Source organism: Pocillopora damicornis, chromosome 3, assembly GCF_964200805.1.
Source record: "Pocillopora damicornis chromosome 3, jaPocDami1.2, whole genome shotgun sequence".
Taxonomy (NCBI): Eukaryota; Metazoa; Cnidaria; class Anthozoa; order Scleractinia; family Pocilloporidae; genus Pocillopora; species Pocillopora damicornis.
In genome coordinates, this window is record NC_142672.1 from 14,833,280 (window position 1) to 14,850,946 (window position 17,667).

At 39.6% G+C, this 17,667-nt stretch overlaps 3 protein-coding genes and 1 pseudogene across 5 annotated transcripts; 1 reads left to right on the forward strand and 3 right to left on the reverse strand.

Annotated features, from left to right (window-relative positions):
- Nucleotides 1-857: 857 nt before the first annotated feature.
- Nucleotides 858-6,258, forward strand: LOC149048428 (uncharacterized; annotated as a pseudogene). Its single transcript, XR_016185113.1, has one exon. The product of XR_016185113.1 is annotated as an uncharacterized LOC149048428 (transcript).
- Nucleotides 3,766-6,343, reverse strand: LOC149048429 (uncharacterized). Its single transcript, XM_089201100.1, has one exon. It carries the CDS (start codon nt 6,220-6,222, stop codon nt 4,657-4,659), a length of 1,566 nt encoding a protein of 521 aa, XP_089057226.1. The 5' UTR covers nt 6,223-6,343; the 3' UTR covers nt 3,766-4,656.
- Nucleotides 6,344-6,930: 587 nt separating this feature from the next.
- Nucleotides 6,931-16,428, reverse strand: LOC113682614 (uncharacterized). 2 transcript variants are annotated; one of them, XM_089201099.1, is made up of 4 exons: nt 15,935-16,428; nt 8,928-10,153; nt 7,790-7,897; nt 7,176-7,311 (listed from the first exon to the last, which is right to left on the reverse strand). In XM_089201099.1, the coding sequence occupies exons 2-4, from the start codon at nt 10,129-10,131 to the stop codon at nt 7,259-7,261; spliced, it is 1,365 nt and encodes a 454-aa protein (XP_089057225.1). In that variant the 5' UTR covers nt 10,132-10,153; nt 15,935-16,428; the 3' UTR covers nt 7,176-7,258. The 2 variants fall into 2 exon arrangements, with proteins under 2 accessions (XP_089057224.1, XP_089057225.1); XM_089201098.1 differs by having other exon boundaries at nt 6,931-7,897.
- LOC149048430 (uncharacterized) lies at nt 14,736-15,937 on the reverse strand. The gene is made up of 2 exons (XM_089201135.1): nt 15,320-15,937; nt 14,736-15,097 (listed from the first exon to the last, which is right to left on the reverse strand). Exons 1-2 carry the CDS (start codon nt 15,708-15,710, stop codon nt 14,853-14,855), a joined length of 636 nt encoding a protein of 211 aa, XP_089057261.1. The 5' UTR covers nt 15,711-15,937; the 3' UTR covers nt 14,736-14,852.
- Nucleotides 16,429-17,667: the final 1,239 nt, after the last annotated feature.

The following is a 17,667-nucleotide window of genomic DNA, read 5'->3' on the forward strand; positions in this document are numbered from 1 at the left end:
TACATATAACTCTTACTTTCTTGTTTGAAAATGGTTGTATTTTTTCCTGTGTGTATTTTGACAATTTTTGCAGTTTTGGGAGAGACCGGAATAAAGCAGTCACTCAACAAACTTCGATGGGGTGGGGGTGGATTGGGAGCATAACAGGTTCTGGGAAGCCATTCGAAATACAAATTTGTTTTCAAGAGGTAAGCACCCCTGGAAGTAGATCTGTCAGTACTATCAAATTTGACTAAAAATCCAGGTTCCAGTAAAAAATTCAATGTTCTCAATAACAGGAGCAGTTCTACCAGGAACTAGTAATAAAGGGGGTAAGTTTCTGAAGAAACTGTGGAGCTGCAACGGTGGGTGAGAATAACAGGGTAATTCAATATTATCAACTGAGTCAATCTCGTAAATTGTCCACTGTAAAGACTTTCAAGCTAATGTTAAAAGCCCCTGGTCCTTTGCTCTAACGAAGGGTTTACAATCCAAACATCAACTTTGAAACTCCCCATGGTGGCCAGTTTACATTTTCAACTCAGTTGATAATATAAAATTAATAGAAACTAGTTTGAGATAGATAACAAAAAAAATCAAGATTGCCTTCAAATCTGGTTAAAGTAAATGCACTTTCCCTGACCTGTTATTCCCTACATGTAGTTGGTTAAGAAATGCATAAAAATGGCCCAGTATTTCTCAAGTTACTGTTTGTATCTACACCAGTCAGTCTGCTTGGGTCACTGATTGTGCCATTCTTCTACCACAGACTGTGACTGGCTTGCTTCTTCTGACATTTACTTTTAGACAGAGCATCTGGGGTATGTTCAAAGGATAACATTAGCTTTTCAAATCAGACCTTCCCACCTAATAATGCAATTGCTGGTTTGCAGCTGACGTCATACATTTATGCAAATTAATCGTCCGCCATGTTGGTGCTCATCTCAGGTGTGAAATTTCATGCAAATATAGTGCCATCTCCATAGTGCCCTCTTTCAAATACTTTGTTCTATGGATACTTCAAGCGAAAAAAATCCAGAATCGCAAGAGAATATTCTTCTCAGGATACCCGTGCTTTCGAGCTATGCGGAGGGCCTAGAAAGCCGTGTTCGAGAGCGATATTTAAAGAAAATTTCTGTGGTCGGTGTCGATCCAGCAGCCATTCCAAAGGAGCAGTTCCACTCAGAATGTTTGCCCCCGATTGAAGTCTCGGACCTTCTTTCCTATTTAGTTCTCGAGACAAGTTACTATACAAATAAGCAGTTTAAAGCTTTCAAAAGTCTTGAAGCGTACAAGCAAGTGGTGTCTGGCTTCGTAAACTCGGTTCAAGGAGCAGAGATTCTCAACAAGATTGTTGTTGTGGCGAAGGTGAAACATTCGCAACGGATGAACGATCCTCTGATAGACATTTGGATCATCGCAGAAAGTGATGGTACCATTCTTTCAGCTCATTGCTTAGGCTGCAAGGCAGGCCTTGCTGAATCCTGCTCGCACGTAGCAAGTGTCCTTTTCTATATCGAAGCAGTGACAAGAATCCAAGGGAAACTCGCATGTACTCAAACTAAGTGCACGTGGATTCTGCCAACGTATGTTAGAGAAGTGCCGTACTCGAAGGTGCGGGATATCGACTTTTCGTCCGCGAAAAAGCTTAAAAAGACGCTGGACCAAATAATCGACTCCCTGCACCCAAATTTCGGGGAACAACAGAAAAACTCAGCGGAGAAGGACGATCTAAGTTCGCCCATCGCGTCTCTATCAGGAGAAGAAATGCAGGCTGTGTATGCGAAGCTAAATGCTTGCAAAATTAAAGCTGCTGTTCTCAGCTTCATCGATCCCTATGCTGACCAGTTTATCGATGAGAGCCGCTCCCTGCCGATTATTCCCGATCTATTTGAAACGGGAAATGTTGATCTTGCTTATCCAGAACTACTAAGAAAATGTGTTGAAGTGACATTGGATATTTCTGATGAGCACGTAAACAAAGTGGAACTCAACACAAGAGATCAAGCCAGTGGGTCGGGATTTTTAGACATCGTGCTGGCAGAATTGGTGCGTCTGAAAGTCACGCAGCATTTCACACAAACATTGCACAGCCCTCTCAGTCTCTGATTAAAACAATTTGTTACCCAAGCCTCTACATAGTTAACACTAAAGCTACCAGGCATGGTAAGAGGCATGAAAGTGATGCTGTAAATGCATACGAAGCTGCTGTAAAAACTGGTCATGTGAACTTAACTGTTAAGAAGTGTGGCTTGTTTATTAACAAAGAACATGAATTTCTCCATGCCACTCCTGATTTCTTAGTTTCATGTGACTGTTGTGGCACTGGATGCGGTGAAGTGAAGTGCCCGATTATAATCAAAGATGGCAACTTTGAGAACTTTGCTCAGCAGAAGAATTCCTGCTTAGAAAAAGTGAATGGACATTTACAGCTTAGAAAAAATCACAGCTACTACTATCAGGTGCAGCAGCAGCTTTTCTCTGTGCCTGGAATCAAGTATTGTGAGTTTGTGGTTTGTGCCATTGATGAGAAAAAGAGCATGAATTTAATAGTGCTGCGCATATATCCAGATGTGCAGCATTGGAACTCTGTACTGCCCAAATTGGAAACATTTTGGAGAATATGTATTCTTCCAGAAATTCTAGGGCGATGGTATACCAGAAGATGTACAGTGCCTCCCAAATTACCAGATAAGGATGGTATTTGTTTTTGCAGGAAAATCAGACATGAGGAAACCATTTCATGCAGTAACAAAAATTGCCCTTACAAAAGGTTTCACCCTTCCTGTCTTTCGCTCACTGCCTTGAGAAAGCCAAAGACTTGGTATTGCCCTCACTGCTCTCGACTTCCCCAGTTCAAGAGAAGAGGTGGTACCAGGACATCAGCACAACCCCCTACAGCATCTATTCAGGCAGCTATGAAATTGGACAGCATCTGCATCTGCAAGACTAAGCCTAGTACAACAGAGAAGGTTGTAGAATGCCATGGAGACAACTGTGAAAATGGAAAATTTTTCCACCTTTCCTGCCTCGGTTTAAACAGAATGCCCAACAATTATCAAACAACCTGGAAATGTTCTGAATGCAATAAAGTTGCCACTGTCCATTCAGCCACCACCCTTACCAAGTATTGTTCTTCATCAGATTCCTCAAGTGGTGAAGAGGAAAGTGATATTTCTATCATTAAAGTCACTCATGGAAGCAGTGACAAGTCTAGTCCTCTGGGAAACCTAACTGACTCCCATTTTGATTTAATTCTTAGTCCCACTGGATGGCTAGACTGTGACATTATTCACCAAGCTCAAGTTTTGCTGCGTGGTGAGAATTCAAGCATAGAAGGCTTTCAGCGACCAACACTTGGCCCAGTTAGAAATTTTGATGTTGTCAGTGGTGAATTCATACAAATTTTGCACACTGGTCACAGTCACTGGGTGTGTGTAAGCTCAATTGGATGTGAGCTGGGACATGTCAATCTTTATGACAGCCTGTATCATGACTCTGTTTTAACCCAAGAGGTTGAAGAACAAACGAATGACTTGTTAGGGGGCTGTTTGGTTGCTCTTAACCCTATGCCAGTGCAGCAGCAAACAAATGGAAGTGACTGTGGGGTTTTTGCAATTGCATTTTCCACCTGCCTGGTCTTTGGAGAAGATCCCACATTCATAAATTTTGATACTCAAAGTATGAGAACTCACTTAGCATCATGTCTAAGTAATGGCAAATTTACTTTGTTCCCTACATTCTAAGTACACTGATTATGCATACAGTCTGAAGTGAAGGATAAAATCCATGTTATTTTGTTTTTAATCAATTTCAGTTCTCAATCTATGTACATTACATGCATGAGAAGATCATTTACTTTGTTCATAAAAGAAAACTAAGTTTTGCAGGGCAATTTTTTTAATCACACTTGCCAGTCAAAGTTGTTTGTACCTCAGTTGTAATTTTCATGGTATTCTTTGCTTTCCCTACTAAGACACACAACAGCCAATGGTAATTGAATGCTAAAATATCTCTTGTTTTAACATAATTATAAATTAAAGATTACAGGGCTGGATGCATTCTTCATCCAATCTGCATGCCAACATTAAGTCAAATCAATGTTTCATTTCTTTTCCTCTCATTTCGACAATGGCACACCCACATAAAGACAATGTCAAACAACCCTCCAGTTTCAAAGGAAGGAATCAACAAGCAATATCTAATTAAAAGGGGACATAAACAAGGGTTTGGTTTCTCTTTCCAAGGCTTTAAATTTTTTTTTAAAGAATGATCAAGGGTTTGAAGTATATTGTTGACACCCTCATGGAGAATTCCTCGATCATCAGATACAATATTATTTCACTATTTACAGTACAACTAAGAAAAAAATGTGAACACCAAAATAAGTCGTGGGTATTAGTCAAGTAGCACAAACCTGATTGGGGTATTCTGGATAGAACACAGTTTGATGAAAAAGTAATAAACAATGTTCACAGTAACAATTCAGGCATATTTCAGTTGTTCACCATTTTTTGAATTGCACTGTAACATCCAAGGTTTACAAATTAAAAAAATGGTAAAGTACATTAAAAATATTTATTGGAATATCCACATTTCTGGAGAGTTCCATGTGTCTTTGTTTCTAAATTTATCTTCAATCGTACACAACATAACTATTTGAAATGGGAGGTTTGCCTAATCGAAAGGTACAATAGGAGGACAGAAGTTAACAAGAGCTGCACAAACTCTTATCATGTGATCCACCAGTGGAGTGTAGCGATCAGAGTTTTCATGATTAGATATAAGATAGTCAGTTGGCAGGGTACCTTCTAGAATCGTAAATTTTCGTCTGAGCAATCCAATCACACGTTCAACATGGATCCTTACATTTGCAATTCCTCTAGTCTGCTCCACATCCACTGGGTCCAGCTGAGATTTTCCCTTTGTAAAAGCTGGGATTACCAGTCTTGCTTGCTTGAGACCAATGCTTTCACTAACGGTAAATCCTCGGTCAGCCATCACCATATCTCCCGGAAGAAGCTTGTCCAGAAAACCACAGTTCTCGGTTACAAATTTATCAGAGACACGACCTCCCCAGGCTTCTGAAACAAAAGAAATCGTTCCTTGGGGGGTTATACCAACAAGAATCTTGATAGTGTTGTGGTGTTTATAACTGGAAAATGTCTGTGCTCTGGCAAGCAAGTTTGATGGTCTTTCAATAAACACCTCAAAACAGTCGATAACAACAGTTGTTTTCCTGCCAAAGGCATACTGGAAACACTGGGGCATTGTCTTCCAAAGTTGATGCCTGTCTGGCCAGTAAACAAAGGGAAACAGTCTCTTGTCCATTACCACAATCCAATGGAAAAATATTCTTGAAATAGTTGAAATCGATACAACAAAACGGTAGGCAAGGTCCTGTAACGGTACATTAAGCCTAAGTTTCATGAGTACAATAATAAACTCTTGGAACCTATCGAGTGACTGAGTTTGCCTTTTTACATGTGAAGCTACATGGTCAAACACAACCATTAGCACTTCCAAGGAAGGTAGACCGGTATAGAAGCGAACCTTCTCGTCAGAGTCAAAGAACTCTTTATCCGGTGCCCGATACGTGCTTTTTTGAAACATGTATTCTAATTCGGTGGTTTGGCATTCCGAATCCTTTAGCTCTGTGTCTGCTTGGCACTCGGCATCTCTCATAATTTGCGTTCTGATTTCATCAGACTCACTGCCTTCATCACATGCCGTAAGGTCACCGGAAAAGGCATCTTCGTTTCCAGTTTTTTCTTCTTCTGTGGAGGTGCTTGGCTGATTAAAGTCGATCTGGGCCACAGGAAGACTGCTTTCGATGAGTTTCTGACGCTTCTCTGCCGCTTCGTGTTCTTGTTGCTCGATGGCGTGTTTCTCTCTTTTCTTCGCTCTTTCTTGCCTCTTTGCTCTCGCTTCATAGTCTATCTCACGGCCATAACTTTTCTTTCCGAGCTCTAAAGTTGGCACCCAATCTACATTGTGCTTGTCCCAGTAAGGAGATGGCTTTCCAGAGACAAAATGCTTGCCGCATACTCGTTCGCTTTTGAGAACGTCTTTTGCTTTTGTGTCGCCCCGACTTATCGCTTGTATCCACTTTTCTCTCCTCTCTGTTGTCAATTCTTCTTCGAAGGTAGACTTATTTTTGACAACTGATGGTATTCGATAAAATCCAATCCCTTTCTCCCGATCGCTTCTACTGCCACAGCCGAAAACTACACAAAGAACCATTTCTACTATCTCACGTTCACCTTACTATAAGCGCATTTGTAACTATTTGTTTGGGCACCAACATGGCGGATAGCAACCGTCGTCAAGACGAAAGTCACGTGGGTGAAAACCAAGAATTAATATTTTTCATACTTTTTACCTACATTATCACAGTTTTATCTGCTCAGCTTCTCAGGAGCGTCCAAATATTCTTAGCTGTATTAGCTCAGATTAATTCAATAAATAAAAAGACACAACAATGGCTTTCACTCCCCCACCCCTCTCCTTATTTTTGACCATTACCACCCCCTTGATACAAATTTCTCTCTCTCCCCAGCCTTCCGCTACCATTAAAATCAAAGTTGGTGGTCATAACTTTTTTTTCAGAAAATACTGACCACTCACTTGCCAAAATTATGCCTGCTCTGCAGGCTACAGAAAAGTTAGTTAGACATAAGCACTGATATCAGACAATAAACAACACTAAACAGAAGGCCAAAACTCACTTCTTGGATTCTCCAATTAGAAGGTTTAGGTTCTCGGGATTACATAATTATAAATAATATCTTTTGAGGGCAAACTTCAAAATAAAAGGCGACAAATTTCTTCCCACAAACGAACTGCAATAAAAGTCATTGCAAAAAAAGGAGTCTGAAAAATTCAGTTGGGAACTACATTAAGTATCAGGAATCTTATTCAGGGACAAAGCTATGATTTATTCTATATATAATTTGTGTGCTAAAATTCACAGTTAAGTGAAAACAACTTCAAGCCGTCACTTCAGCATTAGGGACCCAAGGCATTCCTGGTGACAGTACATCACGATACTAGACTCTGTAAATGATATACCAGGTAAATATCGCTATCAAAGCCCCAAGAACTTTCTGATAAACAGTGTGAAAATAAATTGTGGTGAACACAAGCATGAACTCCCACAAGATTAACAGGAGGCCTGCAAAGAAGGAAAAAACTTCTACCAAAGGTGTTACTAGTCGAGCAATGTTCCGGTGTTGAAATCTATTAATATTTTCAGGACTTGTTTGTACAACAGGTGACATTATTGACGGCCAATAAAGTTTCGGCTGTAGTTCTTCCTTAATAACCAGTGCACTGTAGATTAAAAGAAAAGAGTGTCCCGACATATCAAAACCATTCCAGTAAAATCCCTCTTGATAGCAGCTCCTCTTTGAAATCAATGTTTCTTCTTCGGTCAACTCCTCGATGCAAACAAACAGATTCACCCAGAAATACCATCCCCATGTGGCTACAGCCATCCTACTTAGATGTTTCAGTATCGCAAACGGATTCAAAGAAGTGTACACGGACGAAGTAAAGGATATGAAGGGAATCAGAAGAAGAAGTGTCCAACCCCAGCCAAACTTGACAAAATACACGTTTAAGACATTCCTCTTGTTCGAGAGATAGGACTGAGGAAGCGGTTGAAAATCGTGGATGAATGAACCTACCATAACAACAAACCAATAAAAGGCTAATTTAAAATACGTCGGCAGTAGAACCCAATCGTAGAAATCTTTAGGACGAATGAAATTTTTCAACAAACGCGGCGTGAGTATTCGACCTGAAATACCTGAGTGGTGATTGTCACCACTTTTTGTGGATTTCATCTTCTTTTCGGTTTCAATGTATGACACGGATGCTTCTTTATTTCTTTTTCTCTCCTGATGAAAAGACGAATCTGCAGGACAAGAAAAAAAGAACTTTACTTTATTAATGCGACTCACTTAGCGGTAAAGACAAGCGTATTCAAGCTCGTACGATCTTTATAATTGTGACTATTATTATCCAACTGCGGTGATAAAAAGAGTAAAAATAACATGTGACGATCGTAAACATGTCAATTATATCCTTTTATGTGTAGTATTGCTGGGTGTTTCTACGACTGATGTGCTTTATCTTTAAGAGCATTTCAGGTGATCGTAGGAGCAAAACTTGTCAAGAGGCACTACTTATAAAAATCTCTTTTTGGCAAAAACTACTTTCTATCTCCCTGCGGACTGCACTTTTTTGTTTTCATAAAGTCGCCTTATTATGGGGGGTTGAGGCCGAACTTTCTCAAGTTTTTTTTTTCAGATTTGAGCCTGAAAACGTTTTGACATGTTCTTAAAGTTGTATGTTATAGTATTTCAACAAATCAATTTGGACGCAACCAGATTAAGTTCGACTTCAAACTGACTTATTGTTTAGTAAATCGTGCCATTCGACTAAGAGCAGTCCCTAGTTCTTATTAAAAAAGGTTCTTATAGAAAAACGTGTTTATCATGTCCAGATCTAACCACAGAAATATAAAATGACATCCTATTTTGATGAAAAAATTACATAAATATCATAATCTCAAATTTTGATATTGAAATCGGGCTTCTTACTCAATTTCGTCGTTTTTATTAAGGTTATGACAGCAGAATTGAAATTGCTTAAAAATTAAGTTAGTCCCATTTTGGTTTCAGTACTTTGCAGTCAATTAATGCTGATGTTTATGCGTAATTCGCGGCCATAATTACAACGTACCCTCCCGACTCTAAAAAATCTACCCTTTATTACCAACAATATTATGATTATTATTATTATTATTATTAGTAGTAGTAGTAGCAGTAGTAGTAGTAGTAGTATCATTATTATTGTTATTTTTATTATTATTATTATCATTATCGTCATTATTTTAAATGACCTGAAAAATTATGTAAACGGTTGGATATTTTACTGCATACCACTCAGAATGTGGGTCATCTTGTTAATAAGAGCTTTACATTGTGTGGACCAGCTGTATTTCTCGTCGTAGGAGGTAAGTGGGCCTTTAGCCTCCGAAAGTCGGTTTTTTCTTTCTTTCCTCCATACTTTCTCGATCTCTTCTGCCCATACCTTGGAGTCTTCTGAATCAACGACGCAAGAGGCACCAAACGGTACTTTACTCAGGGCTTCCCCAAATCCAGAGTTCTTACTAACTAGAATAGGGACACCCGCTGATAAAGCTTCTAGACCTGTTAGGCCAAATCCTTCTGTTCTGGATGGCATGAGTAGAAGATCGACTTCGCAAAACAACCGCTTCACGCTTTCTCGTTCTTGCACAAGGCCTCTTACAGTGAGGCGACTAGCAGGTAAATTGCACCTCAGAAAACTTTGTGCTATGTCTTCTTCTTTCCCCTTTGGAGCGCCGGCAAAAATGAGACGGGCGTCTTCAATCTCAGCAACAGCACTGCCTGCAATGTCAAGACCCTTCAACTCAAATTCATTAATAAATCCTCGATCAAACAATAGAATGCTGCACGTTTTCAAATCTCTTTCAACGTGTTTGATATTGTCGAATTCGTCAAAAACACCAGGGGTGAACTCAAGAATAGCGCTGTCTTTCTTACAACCACGAAGACATCTGCGAAAGGACTCGTATAACTTAGGCTCAACGCCAACAACGAAGTCGGCCAGTTTACAAAGTTCCTCTTCTGTTTTGTGCTTTTTCTCTCCTGATGAAACGGTATTTTGAGAGGACTTAAACATTGCAAGCTCCTCTGCGTCTGTGTGGACAACTTGAATCCACTTACACTGGCACAATTCTCTAATAACCTGGGCTTGGCGCCCAAGCTCCACACCGTGGCCAACAACCACGTGAATTTGCAGATCATTGGGTGGAAAACTTAGCAATTCCAGTTCACCGTACCCAGGCCGTGTTTTTGCTCGAACAATTTCAATACTGTAACGACGAGCAGTTCTTTCGTCTTCCTCGCTGCATTTTGGTACGAAGAGAGAAACTTCGACTTCATGAAATTTACCCAACTGAATAGCTAGCGCTCTGTTTAAGTTCGGTAGTTCGCCTTGTTCCGATCCCCATTCTGATGCTAGGATTGTAACCTTTAACTTGTGAGCGGATAAAGGTGGTTGGCTTTTTTCTTCGAGTTCGAGCGATCGTGAAGAAGTCATCGAAGAAACAGGAACAATATTACTGTAGGAAATAAACGATATATTATGTTCCAAAACTGATTCATGGAAAACCTTGCAGCCACTTAATTGATGCTTAAATACATAAACTACCTTGCATTAATGAAATACAAAAATTGCACGATTACATCAACTTTTAATGACTTTGATAGGTTTTCGAGTGAGAATTATTCCTTCTGGTAAAACACTCCGAGTTATCCCTCTCGCACTGAATTTCTATTCCAAGTAAACAAGCTTTTGGACAACCCTCGATTCCCTATTACCTTGATTTTCAGACTTATTACCGAGATTTAAACATTTTGGAAGGATTAAGTCGAATTTGAAGAAGAAAGTAATTTTTAAGTTAAATCCTCTTTTTCATGTTGCCTTGTTTAATTACCCGAAATGTTATTCATTTCCCTTATTCCCTACGATAATCGACGGTGCACTTTTCACTGGAAAATAGGGTGCTAACAATTTAAATCTCGAGCTATAAAGAAACATTTAAAAATTCAAAGTGCTTAAGCTGATTAACAGAATAGAGTAAACAAAATAGATAAGCACGCGAAAGGTAGCCACGCCAGTCGCAAATGATTTCTTGCTGGCGTCAAAATCCATAAGCAGAGGGACCGTTTCTTAAGTAGGGTAATTTGGTTTAATCAACTGCGATGGTAATGTAAATTGCCCACGTAGAGAGAGTTAGACGAGAGGCTAACACACAAAATGTCAGCTTTAGAATCTCTTTACGGTAGCCAATTCACATTGTCAAACCCAGTTCATAAATACCCCCCACCAACGCAACATCACAGTTTTTTTTAAACTTACCCCGCGTTTCTTACGTAGCCATGACAACTGTAGAAAATTCAGCGAGCCTTAAAAATGCTAGTTTGCTGCATTCTTCGAGTCTCATTGTTAACCATGTGGTTCGTTCTCGGATTTCGTAATTCCTTGTATTCAATTTTTGATTTGTTAATCATTCTCACTTGGTGAATGAAATTTTACAGAGTAGCCTTAACCTAGTAAAGCTTACTTTCTACTTCACTCAACTTTTCTGCATACCTCAACCTCGATAATTTTGATCAATACACAAAAGTTAGGGTCAACTTGTGGATTATCGCAGACGAAATTTGCGATATCGTATCCTATTTTCGTTTTGGAGGTAAATCTCATCATTTTATACTGTCATGATACAAGTTGTAACTTTGTAAAGTTTAGTAATGACTTGTATTTGTGTAAGTATCAACTGATCATCCATTGCAACGATTAAATTATCACGACTGTAGACAGAGAGCCATTTTGTCCGTGCATGCGCCAATAGAATTTGTTCAGCGCGTTCGGCGCCATTTTCATATTTTCAGTGCGCTTTCGCGGGTTTTCAACTGGGCGATCGACAACTATTTGTAATATTATTTGGAGAGGGATGAAAGAGTATAATAAGTTTACCAACATTTCTAACTCTGTGGATACTCGTGTTGTTTGCTGGTTCTTCGGATGAAGATATCCTAATGATCAAAGTGCCAAAAAGCGCGAAAAAAGCCCGAAAACTCGAAGTTTAAGATTTGATCTACTGAAGATCAAGATGTGCACATGGGATAACAAACCTCGAAGGTTAGTCTGAAGATTTTGATGTTTTACTTGTAAGAAGCATAAAGTTGTATGTGGAGACGATCGTGAGATATTTGATCCGATGAGAGATGTTAATTTAGAAGGTAGTCTTATTTTATTTCAACTTTGAAGTAAAATTGCATTAAGTTCGAGGTAACCCCCAAGCTTCATATCACTTCAAATAACATCGTATTTTCTTTCTCTTTGTAGTCACATAGGACACAAGACTTAAAAAAAAATTGCCAGCTTTAGGATTGAGTTCTTCTTATCACAACCTTCGGCGAATTCGTTTTTGGAAGGTTGAGGTGGATTTTCCAAGTCATGGCTCACAACCGTCTTTGGCCTTTTTGCTCTCCAATACTGTTGTACATGGTATGTAGGCATGCGTCTTAACAATAGTCATAGTCTTAGCTCAATCATCTCTGGTTTTATCTTATTTTTTTGCTGTGTTTTGGTGGGAATTTTACTAATTGCCTTTTTGAGCTTGAAGAGCTAGCTATAGGATAAACTTCGGTAAAACTTATTTATCACATGGCCCCCAAGTCCCTCACCACCGTCAGTTCATTGTTTATTTATTTAGCTTTTGGTTTAACCAGTTCATTTACCTAAAAAAAATGCGTGGGCTTTGTCTCATGAGTTTAAACTGGTGCCGTTTTCTTCATGTTCATGTGTTACTCGAAACGAATGGCGCCAGCTTCATTCTGTTTTGTTTATTTCAGTAGAATACTTCTGCTATGCGAAATAAATTTTAAGTCGAAGTGTACTATGAAACTCGCAGATTAAAATTATCAAACTTTTTCTGGTTCCTAAAATATGATACGAGTGATACCATATCACTCGTATAGTGGCTGGAACTTCTTGTTTCTTTGGAATGTTTACTACAGTATTTCTGTCGTTTTCAGTTTAAAATTTCTTCAAACCAGTTTGACTTGCATTCCATTTTGCCAGAAATATCTTGATCTTTCAATTTTTATTTCTGATGATGGGAATTAACTTTTATGTTCTCTGCTGTTTAGGGAGAAGTAACCCCATTACATATAGTTGGTACTATTGACAGACTGGATACCTGTGATATTTACTGTGGCAAGCTGGTATTCAAGAGATTGTCATTAGTACTAGAACCTTACTACTGGTTCAAATTATCAATTTTTGGTTTTCTCCACGCAACGTGCCTCGACTAGCTTATTTTATATGCAACAAGTGTCTATACTTTATTGGCAACTGTAAAATTATGGATAAAGTTTTTGAAAGTTTTGTCCAAATTTCATTGGAAAAGAATAGGAGTGATCCGCTGAAATACTGTCATGTTCCTGAGTGTTTTAAGCTTCCAGCTGGGGTCAATTCAATAAAACTTTTACACTTGTATTTTACACGTTGGACCGTTGCTTTTACAAGCGCGCAAAAAATCCAATTCAATAACTGTCTTTACAAGCCAAAGTTACAAGTGTCCGACTTGTAGTTACAGGTGTAGAGCTACACGTGTAGAATGTGAAATTAGGTCAGTTCAAAAAGACGTTTTACAGGAGTCCAACTTGTTTTTGGCCTGCGGTCCACTTGTAAAATACAAGAGCAAATTACAAGTCATAAGTCACTTGTAAACTTCGAGAGCAAATTGTTGTTGGCCTCATTTAAAGAGATAGCATGTCATCTTCGAGTGAAGAAGAAATAGATGAACTTTTGAGAAATAGAATAAGACGACAGCCGAGGAATTTTGAGGAAAGACGGCTTTTCGACGTAGAAAATCCACGCGAATTTCGACAGAAGTTTCGTCTCCCAGTCGATGCATTCGAACATTTACTGGCAGCAGTGGGTCCGCCATTGGAACACAGAATACGGCGCAACAGAGCGTTGACGGCGAGACAACAATTGTTAGTATTTCTCCACTTCCTTGGTACGAACTCGTTTTACCATGTGATGCATTCGTGCCATGGAATTTCAACATTAACGGTTTGGAATGTCATAGACCGCGTTACGCCGGCAATACTAAGTTTACAGCGAGAACTTGTTTGTTGGCCCAAGCAGCCCCTTCGAATCGCTTCAAAGTTTCATGATATAGCTGGGTTTCCTTGTGTTGCTGGTTGCGTGGATGGAACCCATGTTCTGGTAAATCCCCCGGCTGGTGATGAAGATGCATGCGTGAATCGGCATCATACGAAATCCCTCAATGTGGCCATGGTTTGCGGCCCAGATTACTCAATATATTTCTGTAGCAGCCGATGTCCTGGGAGATGGCATGACTCGCGAGTTCTCAAAGAGAGTACTCTGTGGACTGCATTTGAAGAAAATGCTCAGAGGCCATTCCCTGGAGCAGTAATTCTAGGCGACTCTGCCTACTCGTGCAACAGCTGGCTGATTCCTCCTTTCAGTGGAGATGTAGAAGGTGCTCGCCTCAGGTTTAATGAGGCGCACAAGAAAACCAGAAGCACCATAGAGAGAGCCAATGGTGTTATAAAAAAAAGATTCTACACTCTACAAACAGGCTTAAGAGTCAGAAGTATGGAACGAGCTGCTGAACTTATCCAGTGTGCAGCCATACTACACAACATTTGCATACTATTTAACGATGATGGTGCTGATCTTTTGGATGACGAAGATCTGGAAATTGATGAAGGGGAATCTGCCGAGCAAGACGAGGGGCAGGAGGACAGACTACAAGAGCTCTTGGCGCATTTTCTTTGAATTAAAGTGAGACAATGTCGATCGATGTGAAATCAAATTGTTAAGGGCCTTAAAAACATTTAGTTTACATTTCTTATTCGATCTTCATTATTTGCAGATATTGTATTTATAAAACTATAATGATATGCTTAGGACGATCCCCTAGCCCAAATATGAAATTGAAAAGAACAGAAGCTGTCATTGAATTCATTAAACCATGGTCTAACCCTAAACCCTGAAGTCATTTCAATAATTATTGATATCCTCTTGTCCGTTGCCCTCCCTCTAATAATTAAACAAATGATTGCAAACCACCAACCTTCTAAGAATAATTGTTTTTATTAACGGCGTGATTACTTTCTAACAAAGTGATACAATTCTGTAAATTATTGACATTATTAGCTTTCATTCTCTTGATCGCACTTACGCAATTCTCAAACTTAACAGTCAAATTATTTCTATTAATCCATCGCCTCGAAATCTTTCTTCAATATTTTAATCTCCAAGGACAACTTTGAACACTCTAAAAGTAGTTTTCTTTTCCTAATTCGTAATATGTCTTCTTCTAATTCTGCTGTGGAACTGACAGTGGCCTTTTTCAGCCCCTTCTTCGATTTGATGGTAGGCTTTTGGAATACTGATGTCTTGTCTTCTTTGGCTTCCTTTGGTTTGGCTGAAGGTTTTGTTTCATGCTTTGCTTTTGCATCTAAATGAACAAAAGATTGGTAGATACATGAAAATCTCATCTTTAAACTCATCGCGTTTGAACGAAGCTAAGTTGCGATTAAAGTAAGAAAGAAACATTTTCATTTGGGAACGCGATAATCGCGCCTGACCTAGCTTCAAATTGACAACTTGCTCGCAGAGGAACGAAAGAAGGACATTTTGATTTATAAATGTTGTTTCTGGTTATTCTAAATTATCTCACCTTCGGTCTCAGGTGTAGTGCAGACAACCTCTTCACTCTCAAACACAATTGGTGTGTCTTCAACCTTCACAGGCTCCAAGTTTGCGCTCTCTCTTCCAAGTATATCAAGGACTGTATCGTCCAGCTCTGTGAGTTCACTCCCTCCTGCACCGGTCTTTTTCGAGTCACTGACTTTTTTTATCGTACCGCGGCGAATGTTTGCCCAGATAACATCTCTCAGGGTTTTTATGTTGTCGACGTTCGCTCCAACACCATTCAGTTGTCTTAAGATGCTTTCCCACGCCTCCTGTTTCGCCTTTTTCGTTACAGCCGAGGAAAATGGAGCCAAAACAACTGATTTGTTATCCCTCACAAGCTGCGCTAATAGCAATTTCTGAGATTTCGACAACATGCTGAAACGACCATAGGCGGCCCAAGCTCACGTCTCGAGAAAAAGCCAAAGATGAATTCATGAACGCGTCACGCGTTGTGTGACTCGGTGTTAAGTTACGGGAGGAACCGTTGAAAATTTGAACACGTTATAAGGCATAGTATGGGGAACGACATATGGTCGATTTACAACGATAAATATTTCGAAATCTGAATATTTTACACGTAAAATCAATAAAAACTTACTCATGCCCTGTGTATCCGTCGTAGTTTCTAGCGATTTCTGCTGATTTAAGCTTGCTCTACCATCACTGTTATCCATGTCAAAAGACGAAGTCAATTCTGCACACTACGATTTCGACCTTGGTCCACGCGGAGGTGATTTGCGCCCCGAAAATCCTCCCGATCGGCATTTTTCTCAGCCACACTTTACGATCTAAGATCGCTGCACCCTGGGACATGTCTCAATACCAAAACTTCACGCGCATTTCGCTGGAAACGAGTGTTTTCTACCTGAATTTCCAAGTTCGCTTCTTTCTGATTATGCTTTGAACACGAAGACTGGACACGGCCGCGAAAGAGACTTGGGTACGAGGTCAATTTTCTCTCTACCGCGAGTGGTACGGTCGATTAATGTACAATACTTACCCCATCTCCACAGAGGCAACTCGCCTTAACCTATTGTCCTAATCAACCAATCAGACAGCGAGTCGAAAGTAAAACAGATAAACAACGTACAAAATTTGAGAGAGAAAATTGACCTCGTACCCAAGTCTCTTTCGTGGCCGTGTCCAGTCTTCGTGTTCAAAGCATAATCAGAAAGAAGCGAACTTGGAAATTCAGGTAGAAAACACTCGTTTCCAGCGAAATGCGCGTGAAGTTTTGGTATTGAGACATGTCCCAGGGTGCAGCGATCTTAGATCGTAAAGTGTGGCTGAGAAAAATGCCGATCGGGAGGATTTTCGGGGCGCAAATCACCTCCGCGTGGACCAAGGTCGAAATCGGAGTGTGCAGCCTTGACTTCGTCTTTTGACATGGATAACAGTGATGGTAAAGCAAGCTTAAAACAGCAGAAATCGCTAGAAACTACGACGGATACACAGGGCATGAGTAAGTTTTTATTGATTTTACGTGTAAAATATTCAGATTTCGAAATATTTATCGTTGTAAATCGACCATATGTCGTTCCCCATACTATGCCTTATAACGTGTTCAAATTTTCAACGGTTCCTCCCGTAACTTAACACCGAGTCACACAACGCGTGACGCGTTCATGAATTCATCGTTGGCTTTTTCTCGAGACGTGAGCTTGGGCCGCCTATGAAACGACAGGGAAAAAATCGACGCGGTCTACGAAATAAATTTTCCGCACTGAGCTGAAATAATTTGCACTTGTAGTTTACATATCCACTCAGTGCTATTTACAATTGTACGGTTACAATTGTAATTACCACTTGTAGTAAGACTGCTTGTACACGTGTAAATTCCAGTGTTTGAATTTTTTTTATTGAATTCTTGTATTTACAAGTCGGACTTTACATGCGTTTTTTACAACTGTAGAATCTACAAGTGTAATTTCTTTATTGAACTGATCACTGTTTGCAATACAAGTCAGAGAGAAAAATCCATGATTATAATGATATTTTACAGGGTTGGAATACCAAAATTGCACCAAATACAAAAGGGAAAGAGGTTGAACATAAGACTGATCGACCAAGAATGACATAATTGTCCCGCGAAACGCTTAAATAATCCGAAACTTCCGTGATGCCACGCGGACCTCTTTAACGTGCCATCAGAATATTAATTTCTGACTAATTCGTTCCCATGTCACTCAAACGTCAGAAATTACATTTTTTTTTTTCCTCGGGCTGTTGTTAAACAGTTCGTAAATTGACTATTTAATAAACTATTATGAAATAGCGTTCGGAATTTGTCTTTCTTCTTTTGCGTGCAAACCGAGGGAAGCCGAAGTTCTT

Coding starts and splice junctions, on each gene's coding strand:
- LOC149048430 (XM_089201135.1), bottom strand. CDS start 15,710: ATGTTGTCGAAATCTCAGAAATTGCTATTAGCGCAGCTTGTGAGGGAT. Junction 15,098..15,319: donor CACTACACCTGAGACCGAAG/GTGAGATAATTT, acceptor TTGTTCATTTAG/ATGCAAAAGCAAAGCATGAA.
- LOC149048429 (XM_089201100.1), bottom strand. CDS start 6,222: ATGGTTCTTTGTGTAGTTTTCGGCTGTGGCAGTAGAAGCGATCGGGAG.
- LOC113682614 (XM_089201098.1), bottom strand. CDS start 10,131: ATGACTTCTTCACGATCGCTCGAACTCGAAGAAAAAAGCCAACCACCT. Junction 7,898..8,927: donor GATGACCCACATTCTGAGTG/GTATGCAGTAAA, acceptor CTTGTCCTGCAG/ATTCGTCTTTTCATCAGGAG.